At 39.7% G+C, this 23,646-nt stretch overlaps 1 protein-coding gene across 3 annotated transcripts in view; it reads right to left on the bottom strand.

The window, feature by feature from the left end:
• The window catches only part of LOC128700116 (zinc finger protein 84-like), a 101,359-nt gene that overhangs the window by 7,110 nt on the left and 70,603 nt on the right, over positions 1-23,646 (bottom strand). For 2 of the 3 annotated variants that reach the window (XM_053793067.2, XM_053793066.2), the window contains one exon: positions 4,078-10,406. The exons of the other annotated variant lie outside the window; for it this stretch is intronic. In XM_053793067.2, the coding sequence (XP_053649042.1) occupies positions 8,305-9,696 (1,392 nt within the window). In that variant the 5' untranslated portion in view covers positions 9,697-10,406 and the 3' untranslated portion in view covers positions 4,078-8,304. Of the gene's footprint in view, positions 1-4,077; positions 10,407-23,646 lie in introns of those variants that run through there. 3 annotated transcript variants of the gene reach the window in all.

Here is a 23,646-nt window from a genome sequence, read left to right as displayed (position 1 = left end):
CTAGTACATGTAAATTCTAGCAGCTTCAAATTAAGCAGGAAACAGCTGGTAGGCCTAGATGTGAGAGAATGAGTCTGCGTGGTCAGTGTGTGCAGTAGGAAAAAATTCAGGGACCCAGTGGTGCATTGTGGGAGTGCCATTTTAGTACACCTTGCTCACCATGCCTTGCGGTAAGAAACTCCTCACTCTTCGGCGAATTGTCACACCTTTGTTCCCCAGTGACAGTTCTAATACAGATGGAAGTGTCAGTGAAGATGAGTTTCAAGGTTTTGATGAGGTTGTGACCGAAACTAATGACCATAATACCGGTAATAGTGAGAAAAATCCAGATGACCCTCAACCTTCCACCTCTGGTGCTGGACCATATTGTTCACGTTCAGTTGTACCAGAACGAAAGAGGAAACTCGTACTTTCCCATATCCAGGACTCAGATGTGAGCAATGGTGATGATAGTGATAGCAAATATGAACTCCAAGCTCTGGAAAACAGTTCCAGTAGCGAGAGTGAAGTAGAATATTCTCCAGTGAAGTGTCAGTATATACAATGGTATTTGTACTCTGGTAGTGTACCATATGCTATTCCAAGGGGAAGGAGTACATCTTGGAGTATATCCCGTGGCTGTACAACAGGAACAGATAGTGAAAATGAAGATGATAATGTTGTAATTGGGATGGAAAATGTGCATGCATCTGTTGGTGGTGGTGCCAGCCGTGAGGCACCAGCACCTGGGATTGGCAGGAAGCTGCCAATTTTGTTCCCCATTCCCATCATCAAAGTGAAATATGGCCATCTTGTACACTTGAGAACAATGCCACTGAACTGGAATGTTTTGAGTTATTCTTTGATGGAAATTATTGTCAGGGAAAGCAACAGATACTTCGATTACACCATGGCAAACACAATACTTTCACCAAAATCATGCCTACACCAGTGGAAGGAGACAGTTGTGGCTGAAATGTATCTTTTGTTTGCCACAATAATGCTTATGCCACATGTGTATAAGCACAGTGTCAAGTCATACTGGTCAACAGGCCGTCTGATTGCAATCCCAAGTTTCAGTGATATAATAGGAGTGAATCGATTTGTGCTACTATTTCATATGCTTCACTTCTCAGACAAAACCAGGCCTGACAGAAACGACAGGTTATATAAGATTAGGAATGTGTTTGTGTATCTGAAACAGAAATTCAATATGCATTTTTATCCCTTCAGGAAGCTTGTTATTGATGAGTCTTTGATTCTGTTCAAAGGAAGACTGTCGTTCAAGCAGTACATACCAAGCAAGAAGAAATGCTTTGGTATAAAGTTAATCGTGCTTTGTGATTGCTACAGTGGTCTTGTATTGGATATAATTGTGTACACTGGAAGTAATACATTGCGAGATACCAGGAAGTTACTGGGTATCACTGGTGATGTGGTTAGAACAATGATGGAACCACATTTTGGTAAGGGGCATATATTATATACTGATTACTGGTACACAAGCCCCTTACTCAGTGATTTCTTGCAAGTGAACATGACAGATGTGTGTGGCACAGTGCGTGGAAATCGTAAACATATGCCCAGGTTCGACACTGGCATTCGTAGAGGTGAGGTGCAGGCGTTTGCTGCCAATGACATCATGGCATTTCGGTGGCATGACAAACGAGATGTCACACTGTTGTCATCAGTTCACCCTAATGAAATGGCAGACATTGGCAGGCAGCATAGAAAGAGCAATGAACCCACTCTAAAACCTGCAGCTGTGATTGACTACACCCTCAATATGTGTTCAGTGGACAAATGTGACATGCAGATTGGGTTTGCTGATTGTGTTCGCAAGAGTTATAAGCGGTACATAAAACTCTTTATCCATCTTCTGGACATTTCCATGCTCAATGCTTATAATATGTATAAGATGAGGACCAGAAACAAACCACCATACAGCGAATTTTGTTTGTCTGTCATCAGACAAATAATAATCAAGTACCAAGGAATGACACCTGCAACAAAAAACCACCCACAAAATTATCAACAACTACCTTCTTGTCTGAAGCATGGTGATCACTTCCTAATGAAACTGCCTGTTACTGCTTTCAAGAAAAAGGCTCAGAAGAGGAGTTATGTCTGTGCACATACAAAAAGAAACGCCCACAACAATGCAGAGACACTCGTTTTATGTGTGAGGAATATAAAACACCATTGTGCATGACACCGAGTTTCAAAGACTTCCACAAGCTGCAGAACTTCTAAGAACATGTCCAGTGACTGTATACATATTTTTATTTTTTTTTTCAACAAGTCGGCCGTCTCCCACCGAGGCAGGGTGACCCAAAAAAGAAAGAAAATCCCCAAAAGGAAAATACTTTCATCATTCAACACTTTCACCACACTCACATATTATCACTGTTTTTGCAGAGGTGCTCCGAATACAACAGTTTAGAAGCATATACGTATAAAGATACACAACATATCCCTCCAAACTGCCATGTATGTATGTATATATACATGTAATATAGAAAAATTATAATAAACAATATTTTATTTTGTTCGTTTGTGTAAACATGTTTTGTAAACAATATAATGACAACAGTGTTCGTGCAGTGTCTGTGTGGTACAGAAAGAGTGAATATTTACAAAATAGTCCTCATGTTGGTCTCACAGGCCATAAAAGTTACTTGAAAAGAAAAAATATTAAAAAATAATAGAAAAAGGTAGAAAAAACAAAATAAATGATTACCAGGTGACTGGCAGTCGGCAATCTTGTCGTATGTGGGTCAATTTCTCTCAACTTCACGCCTCCATACCTCGGTAAATATTAACGGTAAAAAAATTTTTTTAGCCTATAAAATTTAGAAAAAAACTATCTTTTCATAGGAAATTTTTTTTTTTCGAATATTTTCCGACCCTGAGAACAAGTTTGGGAGAGAGCCTGCCGACCCTGAAAGGGTTAAGAGTGACTCACTCACTAATGTTGAAGATGCAGTAATAATAATTATAATAACAATCGCTCTGAGGTGTATTAAATGTCGTATATTATGTTATTAAAGACATTTTCATTAATCAATCTATGACATTTCCTAAAAATTATGTAAGAAACACTCTACATATCATATAAACAATAATTTACTGGGTGGCTAAATCACCAGTAATTTTTACAATGTTGTGGACAAGGGATCAATTCCCGTAACTGTAAGTGTTGTCTTGCCATATAAACAGAAGGCGAAAGTTCACAGCTGTCTAAAGTTAACTTAGCCACATTACATGGATAGTGTCTCTGCCTGAAGACAGATAGTACATATGAAACAGTTCATCCTAGACTCTCAAAATCATAACATTATGATTGACTGCAAATAAACCACAGTACAAGTGGGGTTATAACTTATGGCAAGTGAATTGGATCAATCTTATTATAGCCAGCTGGCCCAGTGGCTTACATACTGGCTTGGAGCTTTACAATTCACTTGCCATGAGTTCTAACCCTACCCATAAAACAGTTTAGTTGATCCTAGAGCACGAGTATTATCAATGGTGCTAAGACTGGAAAGACTGAAAGCTTGTTTAGCATTTTGTACCATAACAATGGTGGCAAATGCTAAACAAGCTTGTTTAGTCAAACATGGCACAGAAGTGCCTTGCTGATACTATGGTCTAAAAGATAGTCTGTGGGAGTCGTCAGCTGAAGAGTACAGAACTATCCATGAGGTACCTTCAAACATAGACTGAAATGGATGGAATTGTCAAGCAGGTTGTTTCTGAGAATAAGAGTGAAAGGTAGCTGGGTTAAAGTCATCTGTTACAGGTCTGGGTCGTTTGGACAGGGGACCGAAGGTGGTTCTGAGATGTGTGGATGATCCAAAAAATGATGCACTGTAGAGGGGAAGTTGAAATCATGGTCAAGGTTGTGTGGAGATCAGATGTATCAAAAGGGTCAGTTTTGGAACCTCGGTACTAAAGGTGGGCAATGAGATGTGACCCGAAAGAGGTACAGGGTTCTTTGAGAGGTCTGAAGAAGGGTCTGATGACACACCAAGGTCTTGGGAGGATGCCACTGGGGAAGGAAGGGGTCCAGGAAGAGGGATTTCATGGATACCTGTCTCAATGATAGTTTCTTTTTTTTTTTTTTAAATAGGGGAGTGTGTGGAGTGACACCTCCTAACATAAATTAAAGGGATTACATAACCCTGTCTGTGTCCAAAAGGACTCTTGGTGCAGCCAGTAATGCAGATGCTGCCCAGATCCTGTGCCCTGCCTACCCTTCATGCCAGTAAACAAGTACAGTGGTCCCTCAATTATCGTCCTTAATCTGTTTATGGAAGTGGGACTATTATCGAAATAGACGATTTTCAAATCAATTTTCCCCATAAGAAATAATGTAAATCCAATTAATTCGTTCCAGACACCCAGAAGTATCAACAGCAATTTTTGCTTTTTTTACCTAAAAGATAGATTTACATGTACAAAAAAAATGAACATTCAACATGACAGTTACCTTTATTGAAGGCTGTTGTTGATGAATGGAAGACAGGGAGGAGGAGAGAGAGGGAAGAGAGGTTATTGTTTGGAAGGGGAATCCCCCTCCATAAGGACTCTAGGTCACTTCAGGGGTCACTTCCCTAGCATAAATATAGATTTACATGCAAAAAATAATGCCAAATAAATGTAAAGCACCAATAAAATGTATAAATGAACATTGGTAATAGGGGTAGTTGATGAGTGGAACGGTCTGCCTAGTAGGGTGATCAAAGCTAAAACATTGGGTAGTTTCAAATTTACGTTGGATAAATACATGAGTGAGAGGGGTTGGATTTGAGTCAAACTTGCACCTGAGCTTATTGCTTGGGTAGCATTTGTTCTGTTAGTGGGTTGGATTTGTGAAGGACCAGCCTAGTATGGGTCAACAGGCATATTGCAGTGTTCCTCCTTTCTTGTATTCTAAAAGCTATGGCTTAGGTAGTTTCAAATTTAGGTTGGATAAATACACGAGTGAGAGGGGTTGGATTTGAGTCGGACTTGCACCTGAGCTTATTGCTTGGGTAGCATTTGTTCTGTTAGTGGGTTGGATTTGCGAAGGACCGGCCAAGTATGGGCCAGCAGGCCTACTGCAGTGTTCCTCCTTTCTTATGTTCTTATTGAAGACTTGTTTGTGTGAAGGAGGGATGGCAAGTTTATTGTTGGAGAATATGACACTAATATCAACTCTACGCCTTATTTATCTATCACAATTCAACTAATATGACATAATAAACAATATTAATAACATAGAAACCTGGAATATAGTCAAGAATGAATAAAATAAGTCATTACGTATGTCACGAGAGGTGTTGTGTTGTTGTTGGGTATATAAGGGCCACTGAGAGTAAGCCGTCCATAATGGTGGTGAAGCAGCAGCTGAGGCGGCGGTGTTTTCTGTAGCTCTATATAACTCCAACAATATTGGAGGAGCGGTAGAATCGCTGAATCACTAAAGAAGGCACCCTCTACCACCATCACTACCACCTTCTACCACTATTACAACTGCTACTACCATCACTACCACCTTCTACCACTATTACAATTGCTACCACCATCACTACCACCTTCTACCACTATTACAACTGTTACCACCATCACTACTTCCTTCTACCACCATCACCACCACCCTCTACCACCATCAACCACTATCACAACTGCTTCCACTCTACCACCACCACCACCTTTGTATTTTTCTACAAACTTTTTCATAAATTATATGTGTTTCTCACATTCTTTACCAAAGGACTGGCACTAGAAGCTTTCTTTGGAGCAAGCACTAAAACGAATTGAATATTATGAAATATTTCGTATGAACAAGTGAGGGGACCGTCGCTCACTGGTAAACAATGGCACACTGGCTGGGAAGAGAGGCTGAGGCGGCTCAGAGTGTGAGTCATGTCCCGGACGAAGGACGATTAGCGAGTAAACCGACCATTTGCAAGCCAATGCTTGGACGAGAATAACGCGACGATTTCCGAAAAGGATGACTATCGAGCTGGACGATTATTGAGTGACCACTGTAATTCAGGATAACCTCACATCCACAGAGCCACCTCAACAGACAAGAGAGAGGGTGGTCAGAAGCCCGCCACAAGGCATATCCTGTTTGGCTATCATCTGCAGGAACTGACAGACAAACAGACCCCAAAGATAAAGACACCTAAAGCCACCCTCCAGAATTCCAGAGGGTGGGGATCAACACATCCTGAGGTGGTCCAGATTCCATGACAAACACCACCACCACCGAGCACAGTGGACCCCCGCCTTACTATGGCATTGTGTTACGTTAAATCCGCCATACAATACATTTTAATGCAAAAATTTTGCCTCGCCTCACGCTTAAAAACTCGCCTTACGTGATTTGTATTATATTCTTAGTAGAGTATTAACTGTGTATGTCTTCTTCAGTTTGTGTGTCTTAAAATTAATATTTCATGTGGTAAAAAAATTTTTTTCATGCTTTGGGGTGTCTTGCATGGATTAATTTGATTTCCATTATTTCTTATGGGGAAAATTAATTCGCCTTATGATAATTTCGGCATATGATGAGCTCTCAGGAGCGGATTAGTATCATAAGGTGGAGGTCCACTGTATCTCAATGGAATGGACGGACAATGACACAATTTCCTCGACCTAAGAGCCATAATTTGTGAGGGAGATCCCCAAAGGAAAGGAAGAAAAGGGAAGTGATGGGCAAAGGTGAGATGGGAAAGATGGAGTGAAGGAGCATCTATGTTTGGTCTGAGGAAGAATAAAAGATCCAATTCCTTAGATCAAGAGCCTCTTCACCACAGCAAGGAACCCCCTATAAAGAGGCTTCATCTCCAAAGATGCCTCAATGCGTCACCCACCTTTTGTCCCTCATCAATTCTATAGTTCTTCTTGTCTTTCACAGACCCATCTGCTGACAAGTCCACTCCCAAATATCTGAACACATTCACTTCCTCCTTTCAATCTAATATCCACTCTATCATTACCTAAATTATTTGTCACCCTCATCACCTTTTCTTTATTATGTTTACTTTTAATTCCTTTTACATGCCATCTCAATTTTGTTAACCAACTTTTGCATCTTCTCTTCAGAATCTCTCAAACCCAGTATCATCAGAGAAAAGCAACTTTGACAACTCCCATTTTGTATTAGAATCTGCAAATTTTAATTTCACAACATCCTAACATTCACCTCTTTCACAATCCCATCTATAAATATGTTAAGCAACCATGGAGGCCTCATACAACCCTGTCTAAAGCCTACTTTAACTGGAAAAATAATCTCACTCTCTCCTACATACACTAACATGAGCTTCACTATCTTCATAAAAACTCTTAACTGCTTTCAGAAACCTACCACCTACTCCATGCACTGTGACATCTGCTACATTGCTTCCCTATCCATCCTATTATATACCTATTCCAAATCTATGAATGCAATGAAAACTTATTTACCTTTATCAAAATACTGTTCCCTTATCTGCTTCAATATAAACACTTGGTCTACACATCTCCCACCCTTCCTAAAGACTCCTTGTTGATCTGTGATCCGGCTCGCTGTCAAGCTCTTAATTACACTTTACCTGGTATTGCCAAAATGTCCTTTATAGAAAGGAACTATGCAAGCCCTCTGCTAATCCCTAGGGTACCTTTCCCTCTTTCATACATTTATTGAACAAAAGTATAAACCACTCCAAGAAAAAAGTATAAACCTGCTTTTAACATTTCTGTCTTGATCTCATCAATCCCTAGCTGCTGTACTCCTTTTCATTTTACCCACTGCCTCACACACCTCCACCACTCTCACATCTGGCTATTCCTTACTCCTATAGGATGTTATATATCTCCCTGGCCAATGCATGAAATCACTGCCTCCCTTTCTTCATCAACATTTAACAGCTCTTCAAAATATTCTTGCCATCTACTCAATACCTCTAACTCCCCTCTTCTGTTTTTAACTATTAACAAATATAGACATATTTTTTCATTCAATATTGGCTTTTCTTTCCAAGATAATGAACGAGCACTCACAAATGCTAAAACAAACTAACATGGGGCAGGCCAGTAACTTCTCTTGCACTGGGGCAACAAATATGAACAGGTCCTGGATGAAGCCTGGATTGGACAAATTTGTGATGACGTGGACTTCATCCACTTTATCAGTGGTATAACCCGACCAAACTGTCATTTGATGCAGCAGCAGCACTGCTAATTTGACTGGACACCCCACTGAGCGGACTTGGCGAGCACTGTTGTGCCAGATTTTTAGTCCGTTTTGTTGAGAGTTTACTCTAAGTACAGAATTCTCTCAATAAAATTTTACAGTTTAGCTTCTGCATGTGTTTCCATATGATTCAAAAGCATCCCTTTATCTTTAAAATATTTCGGACACTCGGGACATTGATATGATTTACCTCCTGTATGTACCCTCATATGCTTAACGAGACTGCTTTTTTCCCTAAAATATTTCAAACATTCTGAACACTGATATGGCTTTTCTCCTGTGTGTACTCTCATATGGTTAACAAGACTACTTTTTACCCTAAAATATTTTAAACACTCTGAACACTGATATGGTTTATCTCCAGTATGTACTCTCATGTGCCGCACAAGACTGCTTTTTACCCTAAAATATTTCAGACACTCTGAACATTTATAAGGTTTATCTCCTGTATGTACTCGCATGTGCTTCACAACATTGGCTTTTTTACTGAAATATTTCAGACACTCGGAACATTCATATGGCTTTTCACCTGTGTGTACTCGCATATGGTTTACAAGACTACTTTTTTCTCTAAAATATTTCAGACACTGTGAACACTGGTATGGTTTATCTCCTGTATGCACTCGCATATGCCTCACAAGACTGCCTTTTACCCGAAAATATTTTAAACACTCTGAACACTGATATGGTTTATCTCCTAAATGTACACGCATATGGGTCACAAGAGTGCCTTTTGTACTAAAATTTTTCTGGCACTCTGAACAGTTAAATGGTTTATCTCCTGTATGTACTCGCATATGGCTCACAAGACTGCCTTTAGTACAAAAGTGTTTCAGACACTCTGAACACTGATATGGTTTATCTCCTGTATGTCCTCTCACATGGATCACAAGACTGTTTTTTTCCCAAAATTTTTTCAGACACTCAGAGCATTGATATGGCTTATCTCCTTTATGTACTCGCATATGCTTCAAAAGATTGCCTTTTTCTCTAAAGTATTTCAGACACTCGGGACACTGATATGGTTTATCTCCTGTGTGTACTCGCATATGAATCACAAGACTGCTTTTCTCTGTAAAATGTTTCAGACATTCTGAACACTGATATGGTTTATCTCCTGTATGCACTCTCATATGCCTCTTAAGATGACTTTTTTGGCTGAAATATTTCAAGCACTCTGAACAGTGATACGGTTTATAACCTGTATGTAATAGCATATGCCTCACAAGGTCGCCTTTTTGATTACAATATTTCAGACACACTGAGCATCGATACGGTTTGGCTCCTGTATGTAATCGTGAATGTTTCACTAAATTGCCTTTCTCTGTAAAATATTTCAGACACTCTGAACACTGATATGGTTTAATGCCTGTATGTATTCGTACATGTTTCAGAAGGTGATCTTTTCGCTTAAAATACTTCAAACACTGTGAACACTGATATGGTTTATCTCCTGCATATATCTGCATGATTTGAAAGGTTGCCATTTCACTATGGTAGTTTATACATTCTACACACCCATAAAGTTTATCTCACATATATACTTTCATATTTTTAAGACTACTTTTCACTCTAAAATATTATAGTTTCTGCAATATACAATATAGTTTATCACTGTTATTTATTGTTTCAAAATATTCCATTTTGTTAACATGTTTCAGAGACTGAGCACAGTTTCTCTCCTGTAGATAATCTTGCGTAAAAAGATTATGAACAATGATAAGGTTTATCTTTTGATTATACTCTAGTGTGCTTTAAAGGGTAACCTTATATTCTAAAGCATTTCATACATGCTCAACATTATTATGGTCTTTTTTCTCTCCTGTTTTCCTGTGTCAGACTTTCCATAAATTTATGAACTATAATTAATTTCTATTTTTCAACGAACTGCTATGCACTTTACAATAGACTCAAACATAACAAGTTAAAATTCACTGAGATATCAGGTGTTGTCCAAGACACTTGCACAGGTAATTTCTGAAGTATTGGAAGAATAGCATTAGGGAAGATACAGCAGGTAATTTCTGAAGTATTGGCAGTAAAGCCTCAGGAAAGATACAGCCTGGTAGAGTGTTTCACAAATTACTTCTATAATATCAGGTGTTGTCCAAGACACTTTAACACTGCTGCTTCATTTTGTACTGGAGATAACGTGTCTGAGAAGATACAGCACGGTAGTTTGATCCACAAAATACGTCTGGAAAAGAACATTGAGTAAGCATAACATGAAATTACATGAAAACCCACACATCAAATTAAACTAAAAAATAATAAAAATAAATTCTCTCCAGCAAAAATTAGCACACCTCTAATTAATGGGAATTATCACTATTTAACCCTTTCAGGGTCCAAGGCTAAAATCTGAAGTGGTGCCCCAGCATCCAAGAAATTAAAAAAAAAAAAAAAAAAATTTCTTACAGAATTAAAGAGTATATTTTTGTGAAGGTAATAAAACAAAAAAAAAAAAATTCTGATCAGTACTTACCAAGATACAGTGCCGAGAAGTTGACCCAAAATGACTGGGTGGCGGCAACGTCGACGATTTCCACTTTCGAGCATTATTTTACGTTTTTTGCAGTTTTTTCTTTTCTTTTCTAATTTTTTTTTCTTTTCCTACTAAAATTTGGGGCCTGAGAGACCAATATTGTATATAATGTATATATATAAACTCACTGTATTGAACATAATAACCGCACTAAAGTTATTATCATATTATTGTTTACCACATTTGTTTATTACAATAAACATGCACAAATCTTGTATAATACTAAAGTCCTATCATATATTTATATATTTACAATCACTGGACATGTTTTTAGAATTGCTGGAGCTTGTGGAACCCCTTGAAACAAGGCACCATGCACAGAGGTACCTTACATTCCTTGCACATAAACCGAGTGTCTTTGCGTCTTTGTTGCCGTCATTTTGTTTGTGCACAGACAATGCATCTCTTCTGAGCAAATTTCTTCTTAGTTGCAGGAAGCTGTATTATGAAATGATCACCTTCCCTCCTCAAACGCTTGGGTATATTCTGAGGAGTTCAAGGACCTTGTTGTATAGCAGGTGTTGTTACCTGGTACAGTGGTCCCTCAATAATCGTCCGGCCTGAAAGTCGTCCATTTCGGAAAGTCCTGTTTTTTCGTCAAAATATTGGCTCGCAAATGGTCCGGTAACTCGCTAATAGTCCTTCGTCCCGGACGTGTGCTCACGCTCTGAGCCGCCTCGGCCTATCCTTCCCAGCCAGTGTGCCATTGTTTACCAGTGAGCGATGGTCTCCTCACGTGCTCCAGCGAAATATTTCATAATATTCCATTTATTTTAGTGCTTGCAAGTTATTTAAGTGCTAATTAAGCTACCATGGCTCCAAAGAAAGCTACTAGTGCCAAGCCTTTGGTAAAGAAGGTGAGAAATACAATTGAATTTAAGAAAAACATCATTGAACAATATGATAGTGGCGTACATGTGGGCGAACTGGCCTGGATGTATAACAAATCCCGTACAACCATATCTTCCATCATAGCCAAGAAAAAGGAAATCAAGGATGCTGTTGTTGCAAAGGGGGTAAATATGCTGACAAAAATGAGATCACCAGTACTCGAAGATGTTGAGAAGTTATTATTGGTGTGGATAAATGAGAAACAATTAGCAATTGCAAGTTATTTAAGTGCTAATTAAGCTACCATGGCTCCAAAGAAAGCTACTAGTGCCAAGCCTTTGGTAAAGAAGGTGAGAAATACAATTGAATTTAAGAAAAACATCATTGAACAATATGATAGTGGCGTACATGTGGGCGAACTGGCCTGGATGTATAACAAATCCCATACAACCATATCTTCCATCATAGCCAAGAAAAAGGAAATCAAGGATGCTGTTGTTGCAAAGGGGGTAAATATGCTGACAAAAATGAGATCACCAGTACTCGAAGATGTTGAGAAGTTATTATTGGTGTGGATAAATGAGAAACAATTAGCAGGAGATAGTCTTATGACGTCGCTTATTTGTGAAAAGGCTAGGCAGTTGCATGAAGATTTGGTAAAGAAATTGCCTGCAACTAGTGGCGATGTGAGTGAATTTAAGGCCAGCAAAGGCTGGGTTGAGAGATTTAAGAAGTGTACTGGCATACACAGTGTGGTAAGGCATGGTGAGGCTGCCAGTTTGGACCACAAGGCGGCTGAAAAATATGTGCATGAATTCAAGGAGTACATAAACAGTGAAGGACTGAAACCTGAACAAGTGTTCAATTGTGATGAAACAGGCCTCTTTTGGAAGAAAATGCCAAAGAGGACCTACATTACTCAGGAAGAAAAGGCACTGCCAGGACACAAGCCTATGAAAGACAGGCTGACGCTAATGTTCTGTGCTAATGCTAGTGGGGATTTCAAAGTGAAGCCGTTACTAGTGTACCATTCTGAAAATCCCAGAGTATTCAAGAAAAACAATGTTATGAAGAGTAAATTGTGTGTGTTTTGGAGATATAATAGTAAGGCATGGGTCACAAGGGACATTTTCATCGAGTGGTTCAATGAAGTGTTTGGCCCTAGTGTGAAGAATTACCTCCTGGAAAAGAAATTGGATCTCAAGTGCCTTCTAGTAATGGACAATGCACCTGCTCATCCTCCAAACTTGGATGACCTAATTCTGAAGGAGTTTGGGTTCATCACAGTAAAGTTCTTGTCCCCGAATACCACTCCTCTCCTCCAGCCCATGGACCAGCAGGTCATTGCAAACTTTAAAAAGCTCTACACCAAAGCAATGCTTGAAAGATGCTTGAATGTGACCTCAGACACTCACTTGACCCTACGAGATTTTTGGAAAGAACACTTCAGTATTCTCCAATGCGTAGGCCTTATAGGTAAGGCTTGGGAGGGAGTGACTACCAGGACTTTGAACTCTGCTTAGAGAAAATTGTGGCCAGATTGTGTCCACAAGAGGGATTTTGAAGGGTTTGGGGCTGATCCTGATGAGCCTATGTCAGTTGTTAAATCCATTGTGGCACTGGGGAGTTCCATGGGGTTGGATGTGAGTTTGGAGGATGTGGAAGAGTTGGTGGAGGATCACAACGAAGAGCTAACCACTGAGGAGCTGCAAGAGCTTCAGCAGGAAGAGCAAGAGATTGCAGCTCAGAATCTTGCTGCAGAAGAGGAGGAAGAGAGATGGAGGAAGGTGCCTTCTTCAGAAATTAAGGAGATTTTTGAAATGTGGGGTAGGATGGAAAGATTTATGGAGAAACATCACCCAGAGAAGGATGTTGCAAGCCATATTGGCAACTTGTACAGTGACAGAGTCTTGGCCCATTTTAGGGAAGTTTTAAAGAGACGCAAGAAACAGAGCTCTCTGGACAGTTTTTTTGCGAGACAGGACTCCAGTGACTCTCAAGGTGGTCCTAGTGGCATTAAGAAACAGAGAGGAGAAGTAACCCCAGAAAAGCAATTGGTACCCAAGGTGTCGATGGAAGGGGATTCCCCTTCCAAACAGTAAATCATCCAATCTGTCTCCTTCTCTAGTCTTCCATACACAAAGAAGAATCGCCAATAAAGGTAAGTGTTATTCTGTTAAAGTTTAATTCATCATGTGCCACTGTACTGTTTATGTACTACATCTATATTTCAAGTAAAAAAAAATTTTGTTTTAATACTTTTGGGTGTCAGGAACGGATTAATTGAATTTATATTATTTCTTATGGGGAAAATTGATTTGCAAACCGTCCATTTCGATAAAAATCCCACTTCCAAGAACGGATTATGGACGATTATTGAGGGACCACTGTACTTCATTATGAGTTGTCTGACAGCAGACAAACAAAATTCACCATACAATGGTCTGTTGCCAGTCTTCATTTGGTACATATTATATGCACTGAGCATTGAAATGTCCATGAGATGGTAGAAAAGTTTCATGTACCACTTGTAACTCTTACGAACACAATCAACAAAGCCAATCCGCATGTCATATTTGTCAACCAAGCGCGTGTTTTGTGTATGATCAATCACTGTCACTGGTTTTCGAATATGTTCAATAGTCATTCTATCAACTTTGCCACTGTCTTGCATTTTGTTACAGTGAAAGGTTGTCAACAATGTGACATCTCGTTTGTCATGCCACCATAGTGCCATGATGTCATTGGCAGTAAACACCTGCACCTCATCACCACGAGCACCTGCGTTGAACCTGGGCATATATTTACGATTAGAACGCACTGTGCCACACACATCTGTCTTGTTCACTCGCAAGAAATCACTGAGTAAAGGGCTTGTGTACCCCTATCTCACCTATGGAATTTGTGCATGGGGCTCAACAACAATAAACCATCTCAGACCACCAATCACCCAACAAAAGGCTGCAGTCAGAATGATAACAAATTCCCACTACAGACAGCACACTCCACCAATATTCAAAACTCTAAACCTAATCACAATGCAAAACATCCATACTTATTACTGCACCTACTACATACATAGAACACTTAACTCTGACATAAACCCTCCCCTCAAACATCTCCTTACCAACCTCAACAGAACACATGACCATAACACAAGGCACAGATCACTCTTTGATGTTCCTCGTGTCCATCTCACGCTATGCAAAAACTCGATGCACATAAAAGGCCCTAAAATCTGGAATTCATTACCTGTGAATATAAAAGAAACACTGTCTGTTTATAAATTCAAGTCTCTTCTCAAAAATCACTTACTCACCCACAACTAAATAAATACTGAATAACTGTATTTCATAAATTGTATCTCATATATGTCAACCTGTAACCCAATCAAACTTTGTTACTATTTAACTTCATTACCTAACAGAATACTCCATTCTAGTGATTACACAGCAACACAGTAAATGACCATATAACCTGTCTTTGTAATACTCATTTGTACTAAATTGTTATCTGTTTTACAATAATTTTTGTACCACTGAATATATCATTGCTTAGTTAATCTTAAGTTAATTTTAAGTCTGCCCATAATGCTCTGCATACAAGGGGCTTTGGCATGCTGCAATTTAAAAATTGTATTCCTTGTACTTCTCTGTATCATGTTCAAATTAATAAATAAATAAATATAATGTATGCCCCTTACCAAGATAAGGTGTCATCATGCTTCTCACTACGTCACCTGAGATACCCAATAACATCCTGGTATCTTTCAATGTTTAACATCCCGTGTATACAACAATATCTAATACCAGGCCACTGTCACAGTCACAGAGTACAAACAGTTTTATACCAAAGCGTTTCCTCTTGCTCAGTATATACTGCTTGAACGACAGTCTACTTTTGAACAAATCAAAGACTCGTCAATTACAAGATTCTTGAATGGATAAACATACATGTTGAACTTTTGTTTCAGATACATAAAAACATTTCTAATCTTGTATAACCTGTCACTTCTGTCAGGCCTGGTTTTGTCAGAGAAGTGCAACATACGTAACAGCAACATAAACCTGTTCACTGGGATGATTTCACTGAAGACCGGGGTAGAAATTAGCCGATCTGTGGACCAGTATGTTTTTATATTATGCTTATAGACATGGGGCATAGGCATTATTGTTGCAAAAAAGCAAATACATTTCTGCAACAGTTGTCTCTTTCCACCGGTGTAGTCTTGACTGTGGTGAAATGATAGTATTTGCCATGGTGTACTCAAAATACTTGTTACTTTCTCTGACAATAGTTTCCATCAAGGGCTGGTCAAAGAATAGTTCAAAGAATTCCAGTTCATTGGTCATCGTTCCAAGGGGACAAGTAGGTAGAATTCTACTTTGAGAGTCATCAAAGTGGTGGGGCTTGGGAACAAAATTGGGATTTTGCTGCCAATCCCATATACGGTTTGCTGGTGGATACTGGACATCATAGGCTGGTTGTGCGGGTAGTTGTGGTTGTGGTGGGCTGGTGGCTGACGCTCCGCTTTGTCCTTGAACTGAGGAGTCAGCTGCGTGGGTCCCAGCCTGGGCTGGTGAGTCACATATGGCCGTGGCACTACCATCACCACTACCTACTGATGCCTGTGGTCTATCCATGCCAAGTGTAGCCACATCATCCTCACTTTCACTGTCTACTCCTGGTGTAGGGCCACAGGATGTACTCCGGGATGTACTCCGTCCCCTGGGCACTGCATAGGGAACACTACCCGAGCACATGTGGCGGTGTATATACCGATGCTTCACTGGTGCATGTGTTTCCTCACTATCACTACTTGAATGATCGCCAAGAGCAATAAAATCACAATCCACATCACAATCATCATCATTACTGAAGTCAGAGGCCTGGCCACGCGAAAATAATAGTTTTCTCTTGTGATGAGGTACAACTGACCATGGCTGAGGAGTGCCCACACCAGAGGTAGAAGGTTGAAGATCGTTAGGGTTTTCTGCACTATTATCGATATCCTGGTCATTCCTTTCGATCACTAACTGATCAAAGCCATAGAATTTGTCTTCATTTCCACTTCCATCAGAGTCAGAACTACCAGATAGGAAGAGTCCCAATTTTCCTTGGAGTGAGAGCTGCCTTGTGACGAGGCATGGTGAACAAAGGTAACTGAGCCGGCATTCCCACAATGCTATGCGGGCACCTAGAATTTTTGTTTATGGCGCACACACACCATGCAGACCCATTCTCTCACATGTAGGCCTACCAGCATTTTCGTGCTAAATTTGACCCCGCTAGAATTTTGGCATAGATCTATGGTTTGGACCCTTAACGTGAAGCCGTAGATCTACAGGATGGACCCTGAAAGGGATAAAGACTAATAAAAATAATAAAGTTTTTATTGAAGTCATATTAAGTGGCAAGAAGGCTTTACTCATAGTGTAGAAGAATTTAAAATAAATATTTTTATGATGAAAGATTGGATACCAGATTGGAGGGAGAGAGTATGGAGGAGGTGAATGTATTTAGATATTTGGGAGTGGACGTGTCAGTGGATGGGTCTATGAAAGATGAGGTGAATCACAGAATTGATGAGGGGAAAAGGGTAAGCGGTGCACTTGGGAGTCTGTGGAGGCAAAGAACTTTGTCCTTGGAGGCAAAGAGGGGAATGTATGAGAGAATAGTTTTACCAACGCTCTTATATGGGTGTGAAGCATGGGTAATAAATGTTGCAGTGAGGAGAAGGCTGGAGGCAGTGGAGATGTCATGTCTGAGGGCAATGTGTGGTGTGAATATAATGCAGAGAATTCGTAGTTTGGAAGTTAGGAGGAGGTGCAGGATTACCAAAACTGTTGTCCAGAGGGCTGAGGAAGGGTTGTTGAGGTGGTTCGGACATGTAGAGAGAATGGAGCAAAACAGAATGACTTCAAGAGTGCATCAGTCTGTAGTGGAAGGAAGGCGGGGTAGGGGTCGGCCTAGGAAAGGTTGGAGGGAGGGGGTAAATGAGGTTTTGTGTGCGAGGGGCTTGGACTTCCAGCGAGCATGCGTGAGCGTGTTTGATAGGAGTGAATGGGGACAAATGGTTTTTAATACTTGACGTGCTGTTGGAGTGTGAGCAAAGTAACATTTATGAAGGGATTCAGGGAAACCGGCAGGCCGGACTTGAGTCCTGGAGATGGGAAGTACAGTGCCTGCACTCTGAAGGAGGGGTGTTAATGTTGCAGTTTAAACTGTAGTGTAAAGCACCCTTCTGGCGAGACAGTGATGGAGTGAATGATGGTGAAAGTTTTTCTTTTTTGGGCCACCCTGCCTTGGTGGGAATCGGCCAGCGTGTTAATAAAAAAAAAAAATATGAAATGACAGAGAAATCTTTTTCTGAAGGTAATGAAACCAAAAGTTTGAAATTTGATGGAAAACTTACGGAATTTCGCTTTCACAAAGTTATCAGTTGCTGTGATGTTTGTGCATGGGCAATTTTGCCCATTTTGAGCACTATTTTGGGCCAATTCCTTTGTTCCACTTGCCCAAACTCATAGCTACTTTGCTACAACTCCTTTTATTACATCGTACAATAACCAGCCCATTTACCTAATTTTAACTACACAAAAAAGTGATTAGAAATTACTAATTTGGCCAATTTCACACAAAATTCAAGGCCAATTTCACAATAGGGTCCAGAATAAACAATGCAGATATTCCTAGTACTAAAATAACATTTTCTTTGTTCATTAGACATGTCTTCAGGCCCCTCTTATATTACACTTGTTTTTCATTTTGAATTTTTATTCACACAATGCATAATTTTATTCACACAATGCATAATTTTATTCACACAATGCATAATTGTATAAAAAATATTTGTGAATGCATATTAGACCCACCAGTTGACATGTATTGGATGCGGGACATGATTTGTTTACTCGTGAACATTGTCAAAAATCTGGTAATTCTGCTACTTTGAGCTTAATTTCAAGCTACTTTTAGTGAGTAAACCATTCAAAATTACCTTTATTTCTGTAATATATCTCCTATTCTACAAAACGAGACCAAGAAAACAAGACTACAACCATAAATACCATACAAAAATACACCGCAGTTCGCAGTGTTTCGTCATTATGCACTGCTTGATGCAGGATTTTTTTTAACCCTTAACCCCTTCAGGGTCCACCAAGGCCCAAATCTGAAGTGGTGCCCCAGTGTCCAAGAATTTTCAAAAAGAAAATTTATTATTTTTTCGTATGAAATGGTAGAGAATCTTTTTGTGAAGGTAATAAAACAAAAAGTACGAAATTTGATGCTCTCGCGAATTTTGATGTGTTAGCGATATTTACGAATCAGCGATTTTGCCGACTTTGACTCCCATTTTAAGCCAATTACATTATTCCAGTCAACCAAATTCTTAGCTATTTCACTAGTATTACTTCTATTCTATCGATTGAGCACAAGAAATCGCCAAGTCAACTGTTTCAACTACAAATTAAAGTGATTGGAAATTGTTAATTTGGCCAATTTAACATAAAGTTCAAAATATTCCAATTTCAAAATAGGGTCCAGAATAAACAATGTAGGTATGCCTGGAACTAAACTAACATTTCCTCTGTTCATTAGTTACGTTTTGAGGCTTTACAAATAAATTCCATTTTGATTTTTTATTCACATAATGAATATTTATTCACACCAAAAAGTAGAAGATTTACTGTTATGCAATACTGTAATAATTGTATAAATATCATCACCATATTTGTGAATGCATATTAGACCCACCAGCTGGCGGGTATTAGACGTGTGAGGTCGTTTGTTTACTCTTGAATATCGTAAAAAATTTAACATTTCTGCTACTTTGAGCTCAGTTTCAAGCCATTTCCAGTGCTAAAATCAATCAAAATCATCTCTATTTCTGTAATATGTCTTCCATTCTATCAAATGAGACCAAGAAATCGCAAATACAACTATAAAAAACATACGAAAAAACACTGCAAAGTCGCTGTTTTAATCGAAAAATCATGATTTCAGTTTTTTTTCTCTCATTATATACTGTGTGCTGCAGGATCTGTTTTATGTGGTGCACACATACCACATAGATGTATTCTCTCATATCTAGGCCCAAATGTACCACTCACAGTTTATCAGAGTGAGCTGAGCTCATGACGTAGATCTACAGTTTGGACCCTGAACGTAAAGCCGTAGATCTACGGGACGGACCCTGAAAGGGTTAACCGTTTGAGGTCGACAGGCCCTCTCTGAGACTTGTTCGCAGGGTTGGCCAAATTTAAAAAAAAAAAAATTTATTTTTTCTTATGAAAAGATAGAGAATCTTTTCCCGATCATAATGACGCCAAAAGTATGAAACTTGATGGAAAACTTACGGAATTATGCTCTCGCGAAGTTAGCGGTCTCGACGATGTTTATGCAGCGACGATTTTGCTCACTTTGAGCTCTATTGTCGGCCAATTCCAGTGTACTAGTAGACAAAAATCATAACTATTTCTCTAGAACTCCATTTTTTCTATTGAATGAGTATAAGAAACCACCCATTTACTGATTTCAACTATCCAATACAGTGGTCAGAATTTAGCAATTTTGCCAATTTCACACAAATTTCAAATGATGCCAATTTCCAAATAGGGTCCAGAATAAACAAGAAAGACATTCCTGGCACTAAAATAACACTTCCTCTGTTTGTTAGTCACATCCCCAGGCCCCTCTTATATCTCTTTGGCTTTCCGCTTTCAATTTTTATTCTTACAAAAAATAGAAGATTTACTGTTATGCAGACTACTGCATTAGTGTAGAAATGGTATAAATAATATCAGTGCACTTGTGAAAGAATATTAGACTCACCAGTTGACGTGTATTGGACGCTTGGCATGATTTGTTTACTTCTGAACTTTGGTAAAAATCAAACATTTCTGCTACTTTGAGCTCAATTTCAAGGTACTTTTCATTGTAAAACCAGTCAAAATCATCTCACTTTCTGTAATATGTCATCCATTCTACAAAATGAGACCAAGAAAACTAGAATACAACAATAAATACCATACGAAAATACAGTGCAAAATAGCTGTTTTATTCCAAAAACATGGTCAAAGTTTTTTTTTTCTCATTACACATTGTGCGCTGCAGGATTTTTTTTATACTGCGCACACTGACCACATAGATGCATTCTTTCATATGTATGCCTACCAGCTTTCTCCCACTAGATTTGAGGGGGCTAGAATTTATGCGTACTAGTACGTCAAAAACCCTGGGTTGTAAGCCGTACTAGTACGGCCGAAACCCTCAAAGGGTTAAACGGTCCAAACGTATATACAGCGGACCCCCGCCTTATGATATTCTGTTCCTGAGAGTTCATCGTAAGCTGAAATTATCCTAAGGTGAATTAATTTTCCCCATAAGAAATAATGGAAATCAAGTTAATCCGTTCCTGACATCACAAAGTATGAAAAAAATATTTTTTTACCACATGAAATATTAATTTTAATACACACAAACTGAAGAAGACATGCATAATTACTACTCTACTAAGAATAGAATACATGATACTTACCTTTATTGAAGATCTGGTGATGACTGAAGGGATGGGAGGAGGGGAGAGTGTGGAACTTATTTTTTAGAAGGGGAATCCCCTTCCATTAGGACTTGAAGCATCAAGTCCTTTTCTGGAGTTACTTCCCTTCTTCTTTTAATGCCACTAGGACCAGCTTGAGTCATTGGACCTCTGTCGCACAACAAATCTGTCCACAGAGGTCTGTACCTCTCGCTACTTTAAGACTTTCCTAAAATGGGCCATAACAGTGTCATTGTAATAGCCACCAGCACGGATTGCAGTAGCTGTGTCAGGGTGATTTTCATCCACAAAGGTTTGCAGTTCAACCCACTTTGTGCACATTTCCTTAATCTTTGAAGTATGTAATTTCCTCAATTTCTCTCTCCCCTCCTCTCTGTTATTCCTTATTACAATAATTGTATAAATAATGTCAACCCATTCACGACTGCATATTGGAATGGACAGTGACATCATTTGTTTACTCTGAAACAGCCAAGCAATGGACCATTTCTCCCATGTTGAGCTCAATTTCAAGGCACTTTACATAATGAAAGCAATCAAAATCATACCTATTTCTGTAATATATCTTCCATTCTATCAAATGAGACCAAAAAACCGAGAATACAACCACAAAAACCATTTAAAATTACCACTAAGGGATGGCTAATTGCTGAGAAGTGAACTCCATTATTTATGCTTAGATTTCTTTCATTTTTGGTGTACATTAAGAAGCATCTTTCCATCATACATTGCCCAAGTTTCAATAAGATAGTCCAACAAACAAATGAGATACAATTCCCGAGATCAAGAGCAAGAGCCCCTCACCAGTGTCAAGGAACCTGCCTTGAGGTCTGCTCACTTGTGGAAATTTTGCTCACATATGGAAGCAAAAAACTGACCCATCGACTGCTCGTATTTGGAAAAACTTGCACGTGGACACACTCACAAGTAGAGGTTTCACTGTAATTAGCACAGAAACATGATATATACTCTAGAATGAATAAAATAGGCCATAATATGGTGGAAGAGGCAGTGGCAGCGGCAGAAGCGTCCACCATTTCTGTCACAATTTGACTATAGTATCTTCCCATGTTCTTACTGCTACTCACCTAATAGTGGTTGCAGGGGTCGAGACTCAGCTCCTGGCCCCGCCAGCAAACGGAGCATTTATGAGGCTAACTGCAGTAGTTCACTAAGACCCATGGTTAGAAAAAAAGAAATTTGGCCAAATGACTGTAAAAAATGCAAACAAGCATGAGAGAGCTGCCCCCACAGGGATGTAAACATGTTTACTGCTGACCAGCTGTATCAACTGGCAGAAGCAATCTGAATTATTACATATGTATTATGCATTATTATTATTATTATAATTTTAGGGAACTGAAGCTCTATCATTATTATAATTATTATTATTATTAATTTAGAGAACCAAAGCTCTATCGTTATAATAATAATAATAATAATAATAATAATAATAATAATAATAATAATAATAATAATAATAATAATAATAATATATTATTAGTAGTAGTATTATATTATTATTTTTATTATTATTATTATGATTATTATTGTTATTATTAATTTAGGGAACTGAAGTTATATCATTATTATTATTACTAATTTAGGGAACTGAAGCCCTATCGCTAATATAATAATACAGTAGACCGCCATTGAAGAATTGCTGAACAATTTTATGTAACAAGTTGTATAATTAACTTAACATGGTTCAGTTTGTGGGAAGAAAAAAAAAATTCTCTTTTGCTCAAGTGGCCGCCTTGTTGCAGAGCAGCCGGGAAGCTATCCCATACATCTCCTCGACACCACCCCCCACCATCCCCTACCACTCCCCGACACCACCCCCCACCATCCCCTACCACTCCCCGACACCACCCATCACCATCCCCTACCACTCCCCGACACCACCCATCACCATCCCCTACCACTCCCCGACACCACCCATCACCATCCCCTACCACTCCCCGACACCACCCATCACCATCCCCTACCACTCCCCGACACCACCCAACACCATCCCCTACCACTCCCCGACACCACCCCCCACCATCCCCTACCACTCCCCGACACCACCCATCACCATCCCCTACCACTCCCCGACACCACCCATCACCATCCCCTACCACTCCCCGACACCACCCATCACCATCCCCTACCACTCCCCGACACCACCCATCACCATCATCTACCACTCCCCGACACCACCCCCCACCATCCCCTACAACTCCCCGACACCACCCCCACCATCCCCTACCACTCACTAACACCACCCCTAATATCCCCTACCACTCCCCGACACCACCCATCACCATCCCCTACCACTCCCGGACACCACCCCCACCATCCCCTACCACTCCCTGACACCACCCATCACCATCCCCTACCACTCCCGGACACCACCCATCACCATCCCCTACCACTCCCAGACACCACCCCCACCATCCCCTAACACTCCCCGACACCACCACCACCATCCCCTACCACTCCCAGACACCACCCATC

Source organism: Cherax quadricarinatus, chromosome 74 (assembly GCF_038502225.1).
Source record: "Cherax quadricarinatus isolate ZL_2023a chromosome 74, ASM3850222v1, whole genome shotgun sequence".
In the NCBI taxonomy this organism is placed as follows: Eukaryota; Metazoa; Arthropoda; class Malacostraca; order Decapoda; family Parastacidae; genus Cherax; species Cherax quadricarinatus.
Note: the sequence above shows the minus strand (reverse complement) of the source record. Positions and strands in the feature narration are given on the sequence as shown.